This window comes from Mirounga leonina, unplaced genomic scaffold (assembly GCF_011800145.1).
Source record: "Mirounga leonina isolate KUSES-001 unplaced genomic scaffold, KU_Mleo_1.0 Mir_169, whole genome shotgun sequence".
Taxonomy (NCBI): Eukaryota; Metazoa; Chordata; class Mammalia; order Carnivora; family Phocidae; genus Mirounga; species Mirounga leonina.
This window is the reverse complement of record NW_023270431.1, coordinates 4,300,992-4,319,404: the sequence shown is the minus strand read 5'-3', so window position 1 is coordinate 4,319,404 and position 18,413 is coordinate 4,300,992. Positions and strand designations below refer to the sequence as shown.

At 35.6% G+C, this 18,413-nt stretch overlaps 1 protein-coding gene across 4 annotated transcripts in view; it reads right to left on the bottom strand.

Moving 5' to 3' along the window:
- Positions 1-4,395: 4,395 nt before the first annotated feature.
- The window catches only part of ROBO2 (roundabout guidance receptor 2), a 586,782-nt gene continuing 572,764 nt past the window's right edge, over positions 4,396-18,413 (bottom strand). For 3 of the 4 annotated variants that reach the window (XM_035015145.1, XM_035015146.1, XM_035015147.1), the window contains 2 exons: positions 16,140-16,313; positions 6,636-7,454 (listed from right to left, as the gene is read on the bottom strand). In XM_035015145.1, coding sequence (XP_034871036.1) covers positions 7,219-7,454; positions 16,140-16,313 — 410 coding nt within the window. In that variant the 3' untranslated portion in view covers positions 6,636-7,218. Of the gene's footprint in view, positions 5,579-6,635; positions 7,455-9,660; positions 9,934-16,139; positions 16,314-18,413 lie in introns of those variants that run through there. The other variant, XM_035015144.1, reaches the window with a different exon arrangement.

The following is an 18,413-nucleotide window of genomic DNA, read 5'->3' as shown; positions in this document are numbered from 1 at the left end:
CACAAGTGCCTTTCCCTGATTAATTGCCAAGGTAACTGATTATGTGTATTTCTAGTAGCTTGACTACTTCCTGGAGAAAGCATGTGGGCTGAAAGATACAAAGGCAGGTCACACACAGCCTTACAGTTGTCCTGCATTGTCTTTCGGATTCTTGAAGGCTTTGTAACCCTCTCGAAGACCGAATTCCTTCTCTGGGCGTGGAGAAAACTCCTCCTGAGGCTGAGAGTGGAAACCAAGACTGCACTAAATTCATGGAGATGAAAGAGCCCTTGTTGGAGACAGCATGTTAAGCTCCCTGCCTTACTAGGTCTTTTACGCTTTTCTTGTGAATTCTTGCAATTGGTTTTTCAGTTAGTGCAGTTTTATTTCACATCTCTGTTTGAAGTGAAATTTCGCATGACCTTGGCCGATCTTCTCTTTGGAAGATAAAAAAGACAATTTCACAAATTGAGGACATTAAATATTATTTCTTGTTAAAATGCTTTCCTGAAACACTGGTATATCTTTTATTTAGCTAATATGTAATAATCAAGAGAGCACAGTGTATTATTTTAATAAATCTTTCCAGTAATTTTGCCCTTTTGTCATTTGTAGGTGTTTCCATAATGCACCCAGATTCAATAAAGCAATGAGTGTTTTGTAGTTCTTCTACTATATATCATATTGGTAAATGATATATTTGTCTTTAATCACACGTATTATGCCATTGTATTATATTAATGCAACATTATTTGTAATTCCTCTAATACTGTTTTATTTCCCTATTGTTAATCTAAATTAAATGAAACTCTGAAGTGTATTATCCACTTACCATGTGCTTTAAAACTAGTTTTAAATAAATTGTTTTAGAGTTCAGTAGTTTTATTTCATTTTTACTATTACTATATTATCGTAAAGAATACAGGAGCTTTTTTTATTTTTAGAAATAATTTGATCCTGTAATTGTACTTAGTGAAAAAGAATGAAATATTAATGAAGTACAATAAAGTAGGGAATTTCTCTTTTCTACCCAGTCTCTAATATAACTTTTCAACATCCATCCTCTTATAAAAAGTTATCATTAGCTATTCTAAGGCAATTAAGAAATACCCACTTTCTTCCCATTCTCATATTTATTTACATTTAAAGAATAATTTTTGAAGGTAATTTTGTAGATAAGAGGTTGTATTCTGTCTACCTGAAGGTCTTTATAGGGTGGGGGAGATCAGATCTGGAGAGCAGGGCTTAGAGGTGGAATCTCTAATTTCAAATGCTTTTTATATTCCTCATTAGTGTCATCAATATAGTCACTACTATAAGTCAATGTCACTGTCTAGTTACCACCGCCCAACCCATTACCAAAGCAGAAAATCAGATTATGCATTTGGTCACAAAATATTAATGTCGAATTGCAAAAGTGACAGAATGGTCTGTGTTTGATTTTTCTACAGGCAAGTCTGTTTTACATAAATGGCTTTTTTACAAATTTGAAATGTGAATATATTTTATTTTTTCCCAGTGAGTACACAATACACAATTCTTTGACAATACTATTAACCAATTTTATGCCAATTTCTTTTCTGAGCTAACAACATCAAATGAAACACATTAAGATTTTGGACGCTGTTTGGTGACTTAGACTAGTTAAAAAAAAGTCCATCTATAAAACAAAGTATAAAAAGTCTACCCACGGCCACAAAATCCCTTATCTTGCAACACTTTAAAGTCACAATAAATGCTTTTGAAAATGATGAGATAAGAAAATGATGAGATAAATGGAACTTCACTGAAAAAAGGTATGGGGTTTCATTTGAAGTACACATGATAGAGAAGCCAAAGTAACTTCACCTCTAAGATGATGTGGGAAAACATTGCTTTACACCAATTCTCGTCATGTAACTTTATAAATACAATGTACAGAAGCAGATGTACAAATTAGTGAATGTCATGGTTCTTCATATCTTTAATACTGACACACAATCACTTTCCAGGGCGAAGATAAACCACAGTTTAGAGCTCATTGGTATTCGTATAATTATGTTGACGATGGACAGTTGCATAAATTTGTTGAATAGAAATTTGGAGGTGTTCTATCAGAGCTCGTACAAACTTTCAACTTGAATCCTATTGAAGATATTTTTAAATACCCAGAGCATTCAACTATGACATAGAACACCATTTTATCTGTTTTGTTACTTAGAACAAGCATACTTGCAATGTATTTACTTCCCTTTGTTATAGGACACCTTAGGTGTTCGTCTTGATTTTCCTATATGCTCCCTCGAACTGGATTCAAATCCTGTGAAGGAATCCGTTGTTTTCAAGCCCCTGTACTATCCCACTTTAAATATGGCATGGAAAAGATCTGGAAAGGGGTGGGCCGACTCTGCCTGCATGCTCGGAGGCATACCTGAGTTGGGGTGCTGGCTGGCTTTTCCCCAGTGGAGACGTGGCATGTTGAGAATGGAGCTGTGTTGTTTGGGGCTTGACTGCACAGCCGCATGGCCTGTGAGTACAAGGTGAGTTTGCGTTCTCTCCCAACCAGATTTCCTTCTGACAAGTTATGCAGGCCTTGTGTAGACCTGAAGAAGAGTGAGCTCAGTGAATTTCTAATCACATTCATTCAATGGGCTACAAAATGAAAAAAATTCCGGGAGGGCTTATACATGTTTGCATTCTTCTAATGACATTCTGACATACTGATTAGAAGCTTTTTACATATAGTAAGTTGACAAAAGCTTTTGATTTTTGGATAGGATTCCTGAATTCATTTGGATAGCCACAGCATTTTGTCTTGCTCTGTATCTGTGTGAGGATGATATATTGGGTGCAGGATTTTACTAACCAATTTACATATAAAACTAGACTTAACAGAGAATGTTAAGGGAATGTTCTAAAAGAACATTCCAAGTAACTGTAGGGTCTGTACTGACAAAATCTAACCAAAACGGTTACTTTTTTTTTTTTTATAAAGATTTTTTTTTTTTATTTATTTATTCATGAGAGACACAGAGAGAGAGAGGCAGAGGGAGAAGCAGGCTTCCAAGGAGCAGAGAGCCCGATGCGGGACTCGATCCCAGGACTCTGGGATCATGACCTGAGCCGAAGGCAGACGCTTAACCATCTGAGCCACCCAGGTGCCCCAAAACGGTTACGTTTTTATACACTGAAAATAATCAGGAAGGTATGATGCTATGTCCTGCGTTATTCCAGAAGTCACTTTTATACCCATACTCTACATTGAAGTCTTGGTTTATTTGTCACATTAGGGATCAACATATATGTGTAATAAATGTAATGAATTAAAGCTTTACTCTAAAGTGGGTTACAGAGAAGCATAAAGAGGGAACACAAATGAACAAAACTTTGTTTGCTTTTAAATAGAAAGAGGTGAAGTAGGGAACCGCATAAATAAAAATTAAATTCCTCACATCCTACAGTTGCGAATAGTATGTAGTCATTCTTCACAGGAACTTCTCATCTTCCCTAGACAATCTGACCCAGAGAAAGCAAACTGCATTAAAATTCAGGCACTGGTGGTAGAAAGTTGATAAAGCATTTAATAAGTGTGTCTCAGAATGTTTTTTCTCTTCGGTGAAGAAATGAGCTACATGGCACCAAGAAGATGTTGGGGGCCATAAAGAACATTACGTTCCTCCACTCTTGCCTGTGTTGATGCAGTCTCAGGGAACAAAAAGGATAGAGAAAATGAATTATATTATCCCTTTGCTATAACAATAGGATATGGAATTGGTGACTGAGCCAATCATGCATGGGAGTATGAATTGTCATTCAAGCAGGTCCCATATTTTAGAAATGATTCTAATCATTACATCGAACATTTTTCAAAATACCAACTACTGAACACATCATAGGAAAAACATGAGAAAGTATAACTAGAAATAGAATTTAAAGTTGTGTAGGCAGCACACAGAAAAAATGTCACAAGTGGGAATTTCAGGGAAGGTCTCTTCTGCTTGACTGATGGACTCTACGCATACAGGGGCTGACTTATATTTCAAAGTCGGATTCATTTTGACCATATATGACTGATGTTCAGGAATTTCTTGTTCTCAAAGTCGTGGAAACAAATGAGGCAGGACACTGTTATTAATGTCCACTTAATGAGGTTTGGTTTTATTTAAAAAGTGTATAAACATGCATTTTTCTCCTTTTAAATTTTTCTTTTCAACTTACTCATTCAAAACGGGTCAAACATATTTTAGTTGGTAGCCAATTTCTGAGAATGTACCATAAAATGTTTATCCCAATAAATCTACTTACTGTGAACTGAACATACTCTGAGCACTGCTTTGTAAGCACTTACAATTTGGCTATACATTTGTGGCATAAACTTCACTTTTTAACCAAATAAAACACAAAGTTGTCTATAGACTGCATTATTTTTTCAAAGTCATAAATTTAAGTGATGCAGCTCTATCCTCTAGTGTGTACTGTACATGTATTAGAAAGATCAAACGAGATATTGCAATAGAGTTTTTGCATTTGGAAGCAGCCCGAGTATGTCCTAATAATAAATTGCCTCTTTAACTATTTGCTAGATATTCTAGAGTTCATTTTGTTTGTTTCCTTGGGGAACTTCACATTATATTCTGACTTAATGAGTTGGAGAGATTAATTATGGTAATTCAGAAAATGCTCTTATAAAAACTGTAATATAAACACAGCTCTTGTGAAACACTTTAATTTCCTTTTGCTTGTTATAATTCTCAGATGGGTCAATTACAATGACAGGTTAAGTTGATTCTACATATAACTTTGATTTCTTTTCTTTTTCTTTTTTTTTTTTTTTTTTAGCAAGCTTAGTACATCTTTGCTACCTGCATATTGTAATGTCTATTTAGCCTTAAGACTTAAATTTCTTTCTTTGACCCCTTCTTTTTGTCAATAGTAAAAGCCACCTTTCTGCTTTTCTTTTTATTGACTCAGTCCCTGATATTCAAAGAAGACTTTGCCAACACCACTGTTCCTTTGCATCTTCCTATTCCTACACTCCAGCTGCAAACCATCTAACGTGATTGGTTCCAACCAGCATATCCAGCCTAGCTTACAGTACAGAAACTCCCTTCACATTCAGTCTTGTTCTTCATGTCACGAGGAGTAGAGATTTGTGCTTATCACCAAAAAAAATTGCAGTGCAAAATTTAAACATAAAAGTTACACAATTAAAAGTTAATATATGGCACCACAGCCTATTAATTCACATATAGTACAACAGACCAATAAAAACAGACAATAGTATGAACAGATCTAAAAAGAGTGAGCTTGCATAGCAATGCACAAAAGAAATTATATACAGAGGAAAATCCTTTTCTTCCTGGAGGGCGAGTTTGCTTTTCTTTTTTTTTTTATATACTCCTGACAAGAAAGAGTTAAGGTGGGTGGTGTAGTTAAGAGAAGAACACAAGTAAAATATCTGTGGGATATGTGTGGCTGTGTGTCTTTACATTGCATTTACAGTTCTTTTAATTGTACATAAATAAAGAAATTGTTCATTGCACTGTTTAGTGTCATCACTTCCATGAGTTCAGACCTGGTGGTCCTTCAGAGCAGCTTTGCATGTCTCCTCTCAGTTACTCTACAAAGAGATGAAAAAATCAGAAATAAGTTTGCATTGAAATTAAGTAGTCTTTCATCCTGACCAGCACAACAAGAAGCAAGGCGAATAGATAATAAATGAAGAGAACATCATCAGACAGATTTTGTGAGTGTGTAAAGTTGGGAAATACAGTGATGGGAGGGGAAGAAAGAAACATTGTAGTATATGTGCTGCCGAAGCGAGCACGAAAGAAACATTGTAAAATCTGGAGATTTAGAATCCACGGAGAGCTATCTGTGCACATCTCCTATGAGTTTATAGTCACTCTAAAATAAAAGTCAAAGCAAAACCCAAGTAGTCACGAATCAAATTAAAAATTATAAACATATCTTAATAATCAGATCAGTATATGTAAGCGTAATAGTAATGCCATGTTTTAGGTCAGGAAGTAGAGAGATTGGGAAGGTAGTTTACTTGCTCTGGGTTGAGAAGACTGGAACCCAGGGCTGCTCCTTCAGCAGTGCTTTTAACATGAATCCAAACAAGCAGATGAAAATATTCGACAAGTATAATTCTGACGTTGGATAGCAGAATTGGTAAATTTCATGAAAAAAAATTAACACAAAGAATTCAGTGCTTCTTCCTGTGACGTACTGTGACATGCTATCTTTCTCTGTTGCCTGGTATGTTATTTTTATAGATTAGTTATACTATCAATGTTGGCTCTTTATTCAAAAAAGAAATTTATTTATAAAATGTTTTTATAATCAAAGATCAGCTTTACAAGGTCAACTGCCTAAATTTAAAAAAATAAATAAATAAATGAAGAGCAACTAGGGAATGAGGAATTCCTGAGATTCTTTAAAAGGCAAAGTGGACTATGTTTAATTAACTTCTAAATGTTAAGATTAATTGCCTAAATATAGGCAATTTTTGTATAGGGTAAATCAGACTTGAAGTAGAAGAAATATTCATTTAATAGATGGCTGTAAATAGCAGTGGTCTACATTATGACTGAACCTGCTCAAAATCATAATCGATTTTTTTCTCATAGCAAAGAAAGATTTCTACTATTCTGAAATTTGTTTATAGTCCCAATATTATTGATGAGGCTCAGGACATGCTACCCCAAAATATGACACCTTGGCATACTGAATATCGAAAGCTGAAGAAGTCTGAGAAACCAACAGAGGCAGGAAAGTCACTCTGACCTCCCTCCTCCCCACTGGCTCTTCTTTTCTGAAATGGGTCATAAAACTTCCACATGAAAGTTACCCTCCCTCTACCAGAGGAAGGAAGACATTCTTATTCTCAGGGACAGAGAGTTATGGGACCGAGAAATCTGTGCAAACAAACCTTGTTAAACTAACCTTTATCTTCCTAGTTACTTCTTCACCATTGACTACTCCCCTACCCAAACCCCTCGGTCTCATAAAATCTTCACAAGTTTATGGTTTCTTTGTCTAAAAAATATAAAAGCTTTCTACTCTGGTCACTTCTTTGGGTCTTCATGCTCTTCTGAAATCACCCATGAACATGTAAAAATTCAATAAAATTTGTAGGCTTTTCTCCTGTTAATCTGTCTTTATCAGTTTAACTTTCAGACCCAGGCTGGGACCCTAAGAGGGTCAAGGAAACTTTTTCCTCCCCTACATTATTAACCCACTCTTTGTTCTCAATCACCAGAGCCTTTTAAGTGTCCTAAAGCACTTACATAATTCACCTGTAAACTGTCCTTGACTATTTGAGCCCATATATCCTATTTCAAGAAGGTCGCTGGCATTGCGCTGGTGACTTCCCCTCAACGCCTCGGCTTTCCTTGGTCCAGTGGATCCTTTAGAAGAAGCTGTTCCCGATGAGCTGTGACCTCCTGGAGATGGGAAACTGGGCTTGCTGTAGGGCACCAATGTCTCCTCTGAAAAAGAAACACAAAGTGCTAAGCTGACGAGCAACAAGGAGGCAAAACAAACTTTTAATACTAAGTTCACGATGGGCTATTTTACCATTTCACTCTTTTTTTTTAAATAAAGACTTCTTATTTATTTATTTGACAGAGAGAGACACAGCAAGAGAGGGAACACAAGCAGGGGGGAGTAGGAGAGGGAGAAGCAGGCTTCCCGCGGAGCAGGGAGCCCGATGCGGGGCTGGATCCCGTGACCCTGGGATCATGACCTGAGCTGAAGGCAGACGCTTAACGACTGAGCCACCTGGGTGTCCCCATTTCACTCTTCAGTAAAATTAAAAATAAGAGGTTTAATAAGCCCAGATATTTAAAAAATTTCCATGTGCAGATAACATTTCTGATAATAGGATCTAAAACAGGATTAAATTAAAAGAAATTTGGGGATAGGGGCCCTGGGTGGCTCAGTCAGTTAAGTGTCTGCCTTCAGCCCAGGTCATGATCCTGGGGTCCTGGGATGGGCCCTGTGTTGGGCTCCCCTCTCAGCAGGGAGTCTGCTTCTCCCTCTCTCTCTGCTCCTCCCCCCGCTCATGCTCTCTCTCTCTCTCTCAAATAAATAAATAAAATCTTAAAAAAAACAAATTTGGGGATAAAAATATGTTATATATCATTTGCAAAATTTAAATTTATTAATAAAAGGGAGTTGCATACAGTGAACCATATTGTTTAACAAAAGCATTTCCGAGTATAATTTCTGGTGTTCAGTGTGGCTCCAATTAAATTTTTCAATAAAAAAGATTGAAGAAACAAACATAAAAACAAAAAACAAAAAACAAAAACAAAAAACAAAACAAAAAAAAAGATTGAAGAAACATGGTTTTTGTTTCACTTTATAGCAACATTTTCTCAATTTGGATAAAGAACTATATTAGTTGAAATAAGCTTCCTACAGTTTTGTTGTTTCTGGGGATAGAAACACATTATTTTAAAGATTGTGTATTTCCTTAACAGAAAAAGGGAAATACACATTTTCATAAATAAATAATAATAAATGAAAACATATTTTATGTATCAATTCCCTACAAATAACACGATGTGTATTAGGTACCTAATATTTTGAAACATTTTTTTCTTTCTTTCCTTCTTTCTTCCTCTTTTTCTCTCTACCTCTTCTTTTTTTTCCTTCTTTTAGGTATGGCCATTATTATTACTGTGATAACTGTTTCTCTCCTTAGATGGTCTTTATGAAGTCTCAAGGATCACATACTTTTTCTCTCACAGCCTGAATGATGTAAGCTTCCTAAATGTTTCACTAAGTCTAGGTATTAAAATTGACATATTTTGGCTCTTGTATATATTACATTTTCTAAAACCTTAGGCACCAAGTTGTGACATCATATAATTTTTGAAAATGCATGGGTAGTGGACATATCTACAAAAGATTGAGTCCAAAGTAAAAAATAAATGTGTAAAGAAACTCTCAAATGTTGTTGTGTGTGTGTTTGTGTGTATGTTTTAATACTCAATGAAAGTGAATCCAATATGAGAAGAAATGTTCCAGAAAATGTATTTCTATAATAGGTCCCAACAGCCACTACCCCTTCCGAAAAAAAATCCAACCACAAATGATGACATTTATTTTGGGACAGTTCCAGGAAGCTTGATTTATAAACAAGAATATTTCCCAGTGAAGTGTTAACAATCAACTAAATTTAATCAGTTGGAGAAAGTACAGGCCCAGTTTAACCTTTTCTATCCTGAGATATTTGTGTGCATTTATAAGCAACTTCGTGATTTCAATGAATTCAATGATTTGACTGAAGTGAGTTCTGCTTTCAAAATGACTAGTTACTTCAGTCAAAATGAAATTGGTTGAAGGCAGGGATTAAATTGACATTAAGATGAAATTTAGAGGTCTTAAAAGTATTTCAATATAAACATTAAAAGGCAAAAAATCAAATTGTCTCCTGAACAATACAGGTGAAGCTTGGCGGTCTCTTGAGCTCAAATACCCCCCTATGCAGAGGTTAACTTGAGGAAAAATCCCCACGGGAATCAGCCTTAAGGTGTGTGTTGGTAAATTCTGCTGAGGAATCCCAACTTTACAGTGACTCAAGGCAAACTTTTTTCAGATGCTCTTAAACAACTGCCACTTCTAAAATACCTGGTAGGAAAACAAAAGGTAAAAGTCCACGCTTTCTTGGGACTGTGCAGAACACACCTGGTCCAACACTTTGTTTGTGTAGGGCTTTCCGTATATCTTCTTGGCGTTCTGTGGAGTTTATCCATTCTTGGGTTTGTCGCTGCCACTCTAGGGACGTTCTAGCTGGACAATCCAATGAGCTCTTTGTGTCTTCTAAGCTGGATGCTGGTGGTGTCTCCAGAGAGCTTCCTTTTCTCTCTGTTGAGTTTTCCACGTTACCAGCATGCTGGCTCGGGCCTATTTGCTGCCTTAAACCCTGACCTGGAGGGGGATCTGGTGGTGGTGGAAGATCTAAAAATTGTGAATAATGTTTAGAATGGACTAAAATTTAATGAAAAAATACAGGTTTTAATTCAAGATGAAGAAAAAAACCCGTGCCATCTTAAAAGTCTCACTCATGCAAAACAAATTTGGGGGGAGGAGGCGGGGGGCAAAGGTCAGTTATTTCTATCTAAAATGCCTATTATTGATCTCTTTGCTATATTTGGATCACAGTGTCTTTGAAACAAAATCGACTGATTTCAACTAGTATATGCGGACAGTGTTTTCAATTGCACATTGAGGCTAACGTTCAAGGTATAAAAGGCAATTTATGTGTTCTCCATATTTTCTCCATTGTCCACCCCCACCTCCTCAAAGTAGACATATCGTGACACAAAATGACTAGACACTCTAGCAGCTGCGTTAATGAAAGGCCCCGAGAAGAATAAAGGTTATCCTGCCAGTCTCCATCGGAAATGTTGCCCTCAGGAAATTAAGAACTATATGCCATATTATATGCAACATATGACTGCCTTTACCCATGTATGTGGTACATTTAGCAACAGTCAAAGGGTTAAGCTAACATTTATTAAATGCAATTAACATTCTGCCTGACAACCAATTCTGGCTGTTCGTTTCATGAGTTAGCTAATGAGTTACAACTAATACATTATAATCTTCCAGTGTATTAATTTTAATAAGTAATAACCAATGTTCAGAGTACAGATAAAATATGCTTCATGGTGCTAGAATAGACAAGTCATCATAAAAATTTGAGATGTAGTAGAATAGATAACTTTGCAAAAAAGCTCTTTAAATTAAATATAAGGTATGAAAAAATCAAAAGTTCGAACGTGCAGCTATTTTCTCATTTTCCTTTCATTAGCTGTTTGGATCATGACACCTTTATATTTTGATTGTCTTCAACCGTGATCTTAATCTCTTCTTTCATCTTTCTTTAAGTAGTGTACTAGTCCTATTATGTGATTTATATCATTATACTAGTTCTAAAATTACTTTGTTGAAGATTTTGAAATCTCCTGAACATTCTAAACACTACTACCTTCTAATTTTTCTGGCATACTATTGCAAACTTCTCTGTTCATCCTTAGAATATCAGTGATTACATTAATTGTTCATAAAATCAAATATATGCACTACAAATTTATATTATTAATAGGGGCTGTTGCATATAATATTAGTCCATTATTTCCCATATCATTGTTGTATTTGTGCTCTTATTTCTAATAATACTATTTGTGAAATTTAAAAGGAAAAAGCACAAATCTTTTGTGAACAAAAGATAGCTTCCTTAAGGAAGGCTAAGTTGTTCTTTTTAAAGACTTTAAGAAGCTTTATATTCTCCCTTAATGAGAAATGATATCGTCCTCCATTGAATTGACAATAATACTCTCCTCTGCATCTGCTTTGGGAGTTCCCATGTTGAAGCAGAATTCCTAGTTCTTATGTATGTTCTCTTGTTAGATTATGAATTACTAATTATTGAAGGGAACAGCATTTCCATCTGGGAGAATAAAGTTGCACTTGGAACATTTCTTCCAAAATGAAGAGCTAATCCAATATTGTGATATCTGTTTGTAGAATAATCCACCAATGAGTTTAGTGTTTCCTTTTATTCAATACTGACTTCCTTTAGTATGTATTATTATAAATGTAAAGTAATTATTTCATTTGTGTGTTTGGACTTAAGACTGCCAGTTGTGGGGAGGAGCAGGAATTATTATATTTGCTTTCAAAATAACATATCTGGTCATTGATTTTTATTCTCCATCAAAGCAGCTTCATTTTTAAAATGGCCAAAATGGCATCTGCTTATGCTAGCCAAAATTCTGCTTACTATTTAATTTAACCTGAAATTATATGGCTACATAATTAAGTAATATACTTGGAGTTTTTATATTCTAAGAAGAAAGAACATGGCATGAACATTGAAATAAACAAATTGGGAAAAAGATGGATTAAGAATGACTGCAGCAAAAATAAAAGTATGTACTCAAATATGTTTACTTAAATTTATTATTCATTTCCATGTTGATTCATTTCAAATAAATCAATTCACTGAAGAGTCTCTTACTGGCCTACTGAGGATTTCTTATTGTCAGGCACACAACAGTCCAATGAAATATGTGCCGTTATTATCCTCTTTTTCAGGTTAAAAAAAAAAAAAAAGGCAAAAAGAAATCAAATATCTACAGCTGGGATCTCCCCTTCTGTGAGCTCCAGACTCACATGACTAAATCCATACTGAGTAGTTCAACTTAGATGTTTAGAAAGTATCTAAAATTTCACATATCAAAACTGAGTTCTGGACCTTCCTCTACAAGATATGCTTCTTCTGTAGTGTTCATCATCTCAATTAGCAGCAATTGCATTCTACAAGTTGACCAAGACTTTGGAGTAATCTTTGACTTCCTTGCCTTACAGCCTGTGTTAATTTCATGAACAAATCTTGTGGGCTCTGCCAAGCTATAGCCAGAATTCAATCTTTCTCATTGCTTCCACTGATTCTAACCTCGGGTGGAACCTCTAACATCTCTTCCCTATATGACTTCTACAACCTCTTATGCGGTTTCTGTACTTCCGCACAGAAGCACATTTAGTCTATCTTGACATAACAGCTAGAGTGTTTTTTTTTAAAATAGAAGCATAAGTAAGATCATGTTACTCCTTCACCTTAAACACACACACACACACACACACCCCTTCGATGGTTTCCCATTCAAAGTAAGAGCCAATGTCCTTATAGAAGCTTAAGATCCTATAAACACTGGCCCTCACTGACTTGTCTAACTTCATATTCTATTTTGTTGCTCTCTCTGCCTCAGTCACACTGCTTCTCTTACTTTTCAGCAAATAAGCTTCAGGCTTCCACTTGCCGTCCTCATGCCCTGGAATGACCTTTCCTTGATATCAGCATTGCTATTTTCCTTTTAATCTTCCAGTCTTCTCCACTGTCATTTACTTGGTCAAGCTTTCCCTGAGACTTTATTTAAAAAAGACCTCCCCCCCTTTATCCCCGGTATTTCTCGACTTCCTTCCTATGTTTTTTTCTCCATGACACTTACCACCATCTTATATACTTTTATTTTCCCTTATATAATTATGTTGTTCTTTATCTTCCCTCAATAGAATGTAAGCTCCAAAAAGGCAGGGAATTTTGCCTGTTGGTTTCCAGCCTATCATTTGGCACGGGAATGAATAGATTAATGAATAAAGGAATTTGCTTAATGGTACAGGCTAGTTTGTAGCAGAGCTAGTTTGTGGAAGAGGAAAGAGTCCCTTCTCTAACCAGGACATTAGGAACGAGGGGAAAACAGACTGGAAGGCAATGATCTCAGGAAAAAAGGTTGATGGATAGAAAACTACTTTCTCTGCTTTCTTTCTTCAGCATCTGTCAATATATTCGTTTTAAAGGGTATTCTTTAGCTTATGCAAATGGAATAGACGATTTCAATTGAGCAATGCCTGCTTAGAAGAGTCTTTATTCAAGGCAGAAGAAGAATCCTCGATGTGTGTGTTGGGGTTTGCTTTGCCTTTGAGACAGAGACTGATGTTTTTCACCACTCCCAGTTCCTCCTACTAGACACAAGAAAATACTATTTTCCCACTCTAGTCAGTAGTCTGATGTCATGTGCCAGTGCTCTTGTCAAGGAAATGAGGAGTGACATGTGCCACTTGCAGGCCTGACCATAGAACTTCCCAGGTGATCACCCAGATTTTGTCTTCCCCTCGCTCAGAAGCCATACATGTCTCACTTTAAAAATAATGGTATCCCAATATTGGAGAAGCATACATCCTCACGTTACTACTTAGAGGAGAGCAACCTGACCTTTATAAATTACTGTGTCCATGAGAAACAAACTTGCTGTACTAAGCGACTGTTTGGTATAGCAGCTGCCAGTAATTAGCCTGATTAATTTACTCACCAAATATAATTCTAAAATGTATAAAGCAAAAGTTTTAGTATAAAAATGTCTATACATTAAGTGCTACTAAACAGCAGCCTTCCCTAAAAGAACAGTTTGATTTTACATACAAATACTATAAAATTAATACTGATGCATGGATTCATACCATATCAATCTATGGCACATACATTTACTATAAAATAACAACATCCTTAAAGATAATCTATAGAGTGCCATCCATAATAAATGTCCTCCTGTCATAACTAGAACATCATTGAATCATAAACTTGGGAAGACAAGGGAGCCAAAATTTCCCTTGCAATATCACTACTTCCAAAGTATATCTACAAACAACACATAATCCATAACCCCCTTTTGAAATGCTGGCAACTTTAAGAGTTAGGGACCTGTTTCTTGTTTAGAAAGATAAGTAATAAATTGATCATGCTTTAAAGTAGGAGGCAGCTTGCTTTAACCAGACTTTCTGAAAAACCTTGCAAGAAAAGTATTTTAGGAAGAAAAGGAGCGCTCTCCATTTTGTTGGTTTATATTTTTTATCTTCCACATATTCTGGAAATAATCTTCAAACATTTCAGAAAAAAAATTTTTTTTTCTCTTTCCACAACATTGATAGCAGGAAAACTATAAAAAATTGTTAATTCTGAGTTTTATGACTACCATATCAATGGGGGTGGTCCTTTTTATCTAGAGGGAATAACATCAACACTACTGACTGTTTTAAGTGCTCAACTAATCTTCAGATCATCTGAGGCAGAAAGGCAGTGGTGAGAATTTCTGTTCACCACAGGATATTCGTTTATAAAGGAATCAAAATCTTGAGTGCACCCTTACCCTCAAATTCCACAGAAACACTTCCCAATGAAAACAAGGTAACAGGAAAGATAAGTAAACCTGAAAGCTTTTAGAACAAGTTATGGTTGACTTTTAAAGTTGGCCCTGAATTACAAAATGACAAACGAAAGCACAAAGATGGCAACCAGATACAGACCCTTCCCCCAAACCAATAAAGAGTAAGTACTTTCCCAACTAAGCCTCATTCTGTCCTATAATGGTAAGTCTAAGAGACTGAAATGAATGCTATGGACTCCGTCATAGCTTCTCAATGCTGACTGCACATTAGATTCATTCATGGAGCTTTAAAAATACCCATAATTGGTTTTCACCCAGAACAATTAAATCACAATCCCCAGGGTATAATTTAAGAGCGCCCTAGATGGTTCTAATGTGCAGCTTGGCTAAGTTCATCCTTTTGGTGTTTAGTAGAACCACCTCAGGATAAAGTTTGTGTGCCTGTAGGGGATAGCGCTGAGAAGGGGGAAGAAATTTACCTTTGGGTCGGGCATTATACTAGGCTATTGACATCAATCATCTTAAATATTCCTTAGAAGAAAACGTCAGGATAAATATTTGTATTCCTATTTTTAAATGTCTGAGAATTAAGTTGAACATGTGGGAAATAGATCCCACTTTATAGAGATGAACTAATCTTTAGTGAACAAGGACATCTCCAGGAATATTGTACTTCCTGAAACCAGCAAATACTCAAAGACTGAATGCTATACATAAATAAAAGAATTGAAATAGATCAGCAAACTATGGTCCATGGGCCAAATTCAGCCACTGCCTGTTTATCAATAAGGTTTTGGAAATCACTCACACTCAATTCATTTTTTTTTTTTTTCCGATAATACACTTGTACTACAATGGCAGTGTTGAGTATTTGTGACAGAGACTGTATGGCCAGGTAAAGCCCAAAATATTTACTATCTGGACTTTTACAGAAAAGTTTGCTGACCCATCGACCAGATGATCTGTAGTATGCTTTTAGCCCTGAAATTTATAAAACTAAAAAAATTGTTAAATTACAAAGCACTTCATGGTTTTTTCAAAAGTGAAATACATCTAAGTTCTCTTAATCTGATGTCAGAAATGTCCCAAGTTTAAAACAGAAATGCACGGGAAGTGCATGTGCTACCTACGTTTTCTTTCCTAACCTCAAAGGGGAATGTTCATTAAAAAGCATTAATGGAAAATGCCAGAATGGCAGCAAGATCAACATTGAAAAGTGGTATGGCACACATTTCTTGGGGCTTGGTAATACAGAAATAATTCCAGATTGTTAGAAAAGAGGGTGTTTTATTTGAACAAGACCATATTGTTAGGTTTTCTGCCTTGTTATATAATGAGGCAATGCCTAATCTACCATAGCTACTTTAATCTAAGTTAATGATTTGCACGGAGCGCATCTCTTCAGTGAGGAGACAAGAGAGAAAGAAACAAACCTACCATCTGTCATTCCTTCCCTTCGATGAGGTAATGCTGGTTGTTGGTCCATTCGCCCTCCCTTGTGTTTTTTAGTGGGCCGAGGCCTCTGACTTTGACTCAGGGCTGCACTGGTATTACTGTCAGTAGAAAATGGACTGGTTGGCCGAGGTCTTTGAGAGGAGGTAAAAGCTTTGCCTAAAAAGAAAACAAAGGGAATGGGGTATAGAGAAGGTCATAAGGCAGTGATTCTGCCTGTTTTGTATTTCTACTCTACTCAGCCTAACCTGTAAACTTGCCTAGAGATGCCATTTGAAGATATCAAATACTGGTGCATCTCCATAAAAAAATATGCCTTGTTGCATTTATTTTACCCAATTTTTAGTAACCAACACACTGCCGACTGAAAAAATTCAAGCAAATGGATATAAAACAAATCCACCAACCCAAAACTTGATATTACTTGATTATATTTTTATTTAACCTTGACGATCTTAGTGATATTTTCATGGATATATGCAAATTCACGCTGCTTTTACTTCTTAAAATTAAAGAAGTTACTTCTGAACTGAATTATGTACTTCTTATTTGCTTAACCAAATTTTATCCATGAAATCTTACAAACTCACTTTGAGCACAGAAAAAGGTCCTGAAGTAATTGCATTTGACAAATCTACATGAAAGATCGGCTCAGAGACATATATTAAACTGACCTTACCAACCCATACAAATGCACGATGAATTTTACCTCTTTTACAGAAACTCAATAACATTAGTGTATAGTATAGGATAGATAGCAGGTTAAATTCACCTTGCATATCCAAAGTGCAATAGGTATTTTCTGATGACTATTATTGTATCTGAGCAGACTCCAAATTCTCATTGAAAAATGAAATTGTGTTATGTCCTTTTCTTGAGGTTTAGTACATACGCAGGGAAATTTATTTTGTGAAAAGGGTAGCTAATAAATGTTCAACATCTTGTGATTTTAATAGAATGTTTATTATGGTAAGGGAGGGTTATTTTATGTGCATGTATTTATTCTCTTGTGCATGCTTTCATTTCACACAAAATTATTGTATGTAGTTACATTTTCTTAAGTCAATGTGACATGATATTGCTTAATGCTTTATTAGCAATTAGCATACATGTAAGAAATGCACTTACGCCTTCTAATTTATTAGTTTCCTTGCACTTTCTTACTGCTGTGCTTAGAGCTATACCACAAAAAGCAAGAAAATTCAAATAACCGCTTTATTACAACATATTTTAGTTCGGATGCTATATGAAAAATAAACCTCTGCAATGCTTGGAAACATTTTTTTATACGCTTGAAGATTCCTAATGCGTACTCAAAAGAAATACTGATAGTATAATTCAAAGAAAACTTCCAAGACTCCTTTTTATCACCCGAGAGTTTAGTGAATGGTCAAAATCATTTTTCTTCAGTTTACTAGTTTAATACTATTAAGATTTCAAAAATGCGTTAAAGGCTTCATTAGTTTGTTTTGTAAGGTAGCTCCATTTAGTTCATATATTAGAACCTTCTTATAAGTTCATTTAAGAAGTACAGTCATATAATAGCATGGATCATGCCAAAGTTATTTTGTTTCAGTCAAACAACAAACACAAATTACTGATCTATTATTAGAATGTATCTCACATTTCTTTTGGGGAAAAGAATCTGATACATGAAAAGTTATATAATTGGTACTCAATTGTTCTCAGAAACCCAAATTAGAATATGGCAAGAGCAATACGCATGTAGTCATCATTTTATTCAAGTTGCAAATGCAGTGGGTGTATCTTTAATTAGCATCCTTTAAAACAGATAATAAATTATTGGGTTAAAATTTTAACAGCCAAACAATTAATAAGACCATCAGCCATTTGAACTGTTAGACTGACAGCCTTAGACCCATTCACCCCATGCTGAGAAAGCCTTCCCAGAAAATGCATTTGCAGAAAGAAATGGGGCAAAGGAAAGTAATGGCGATAAAAGTCGAATAATTTCAATCACTGAGCACACGATCGATTGTGTGAGAATTTTGCAACATGTGAGTTATTGAAAATTTAATGACAATCTCAGTTGCAGCTTGGTTGTAATATAAAAAGGAAGCATTTTCCATTTAATCAGCAGAGCCACGAAGGGAAAGGGAAAGAACGGATAGAAGGTGGTGAGTAGGAGCCTACTCTTGGCTCTGCAAAAGTAGCATCAGAAGAAAGTTCTGGTAATTGAGGATTGCAATGGTGGTCATGCATATTACAGAAAGCCCTGCAGTCAGACTCACTGAGGAG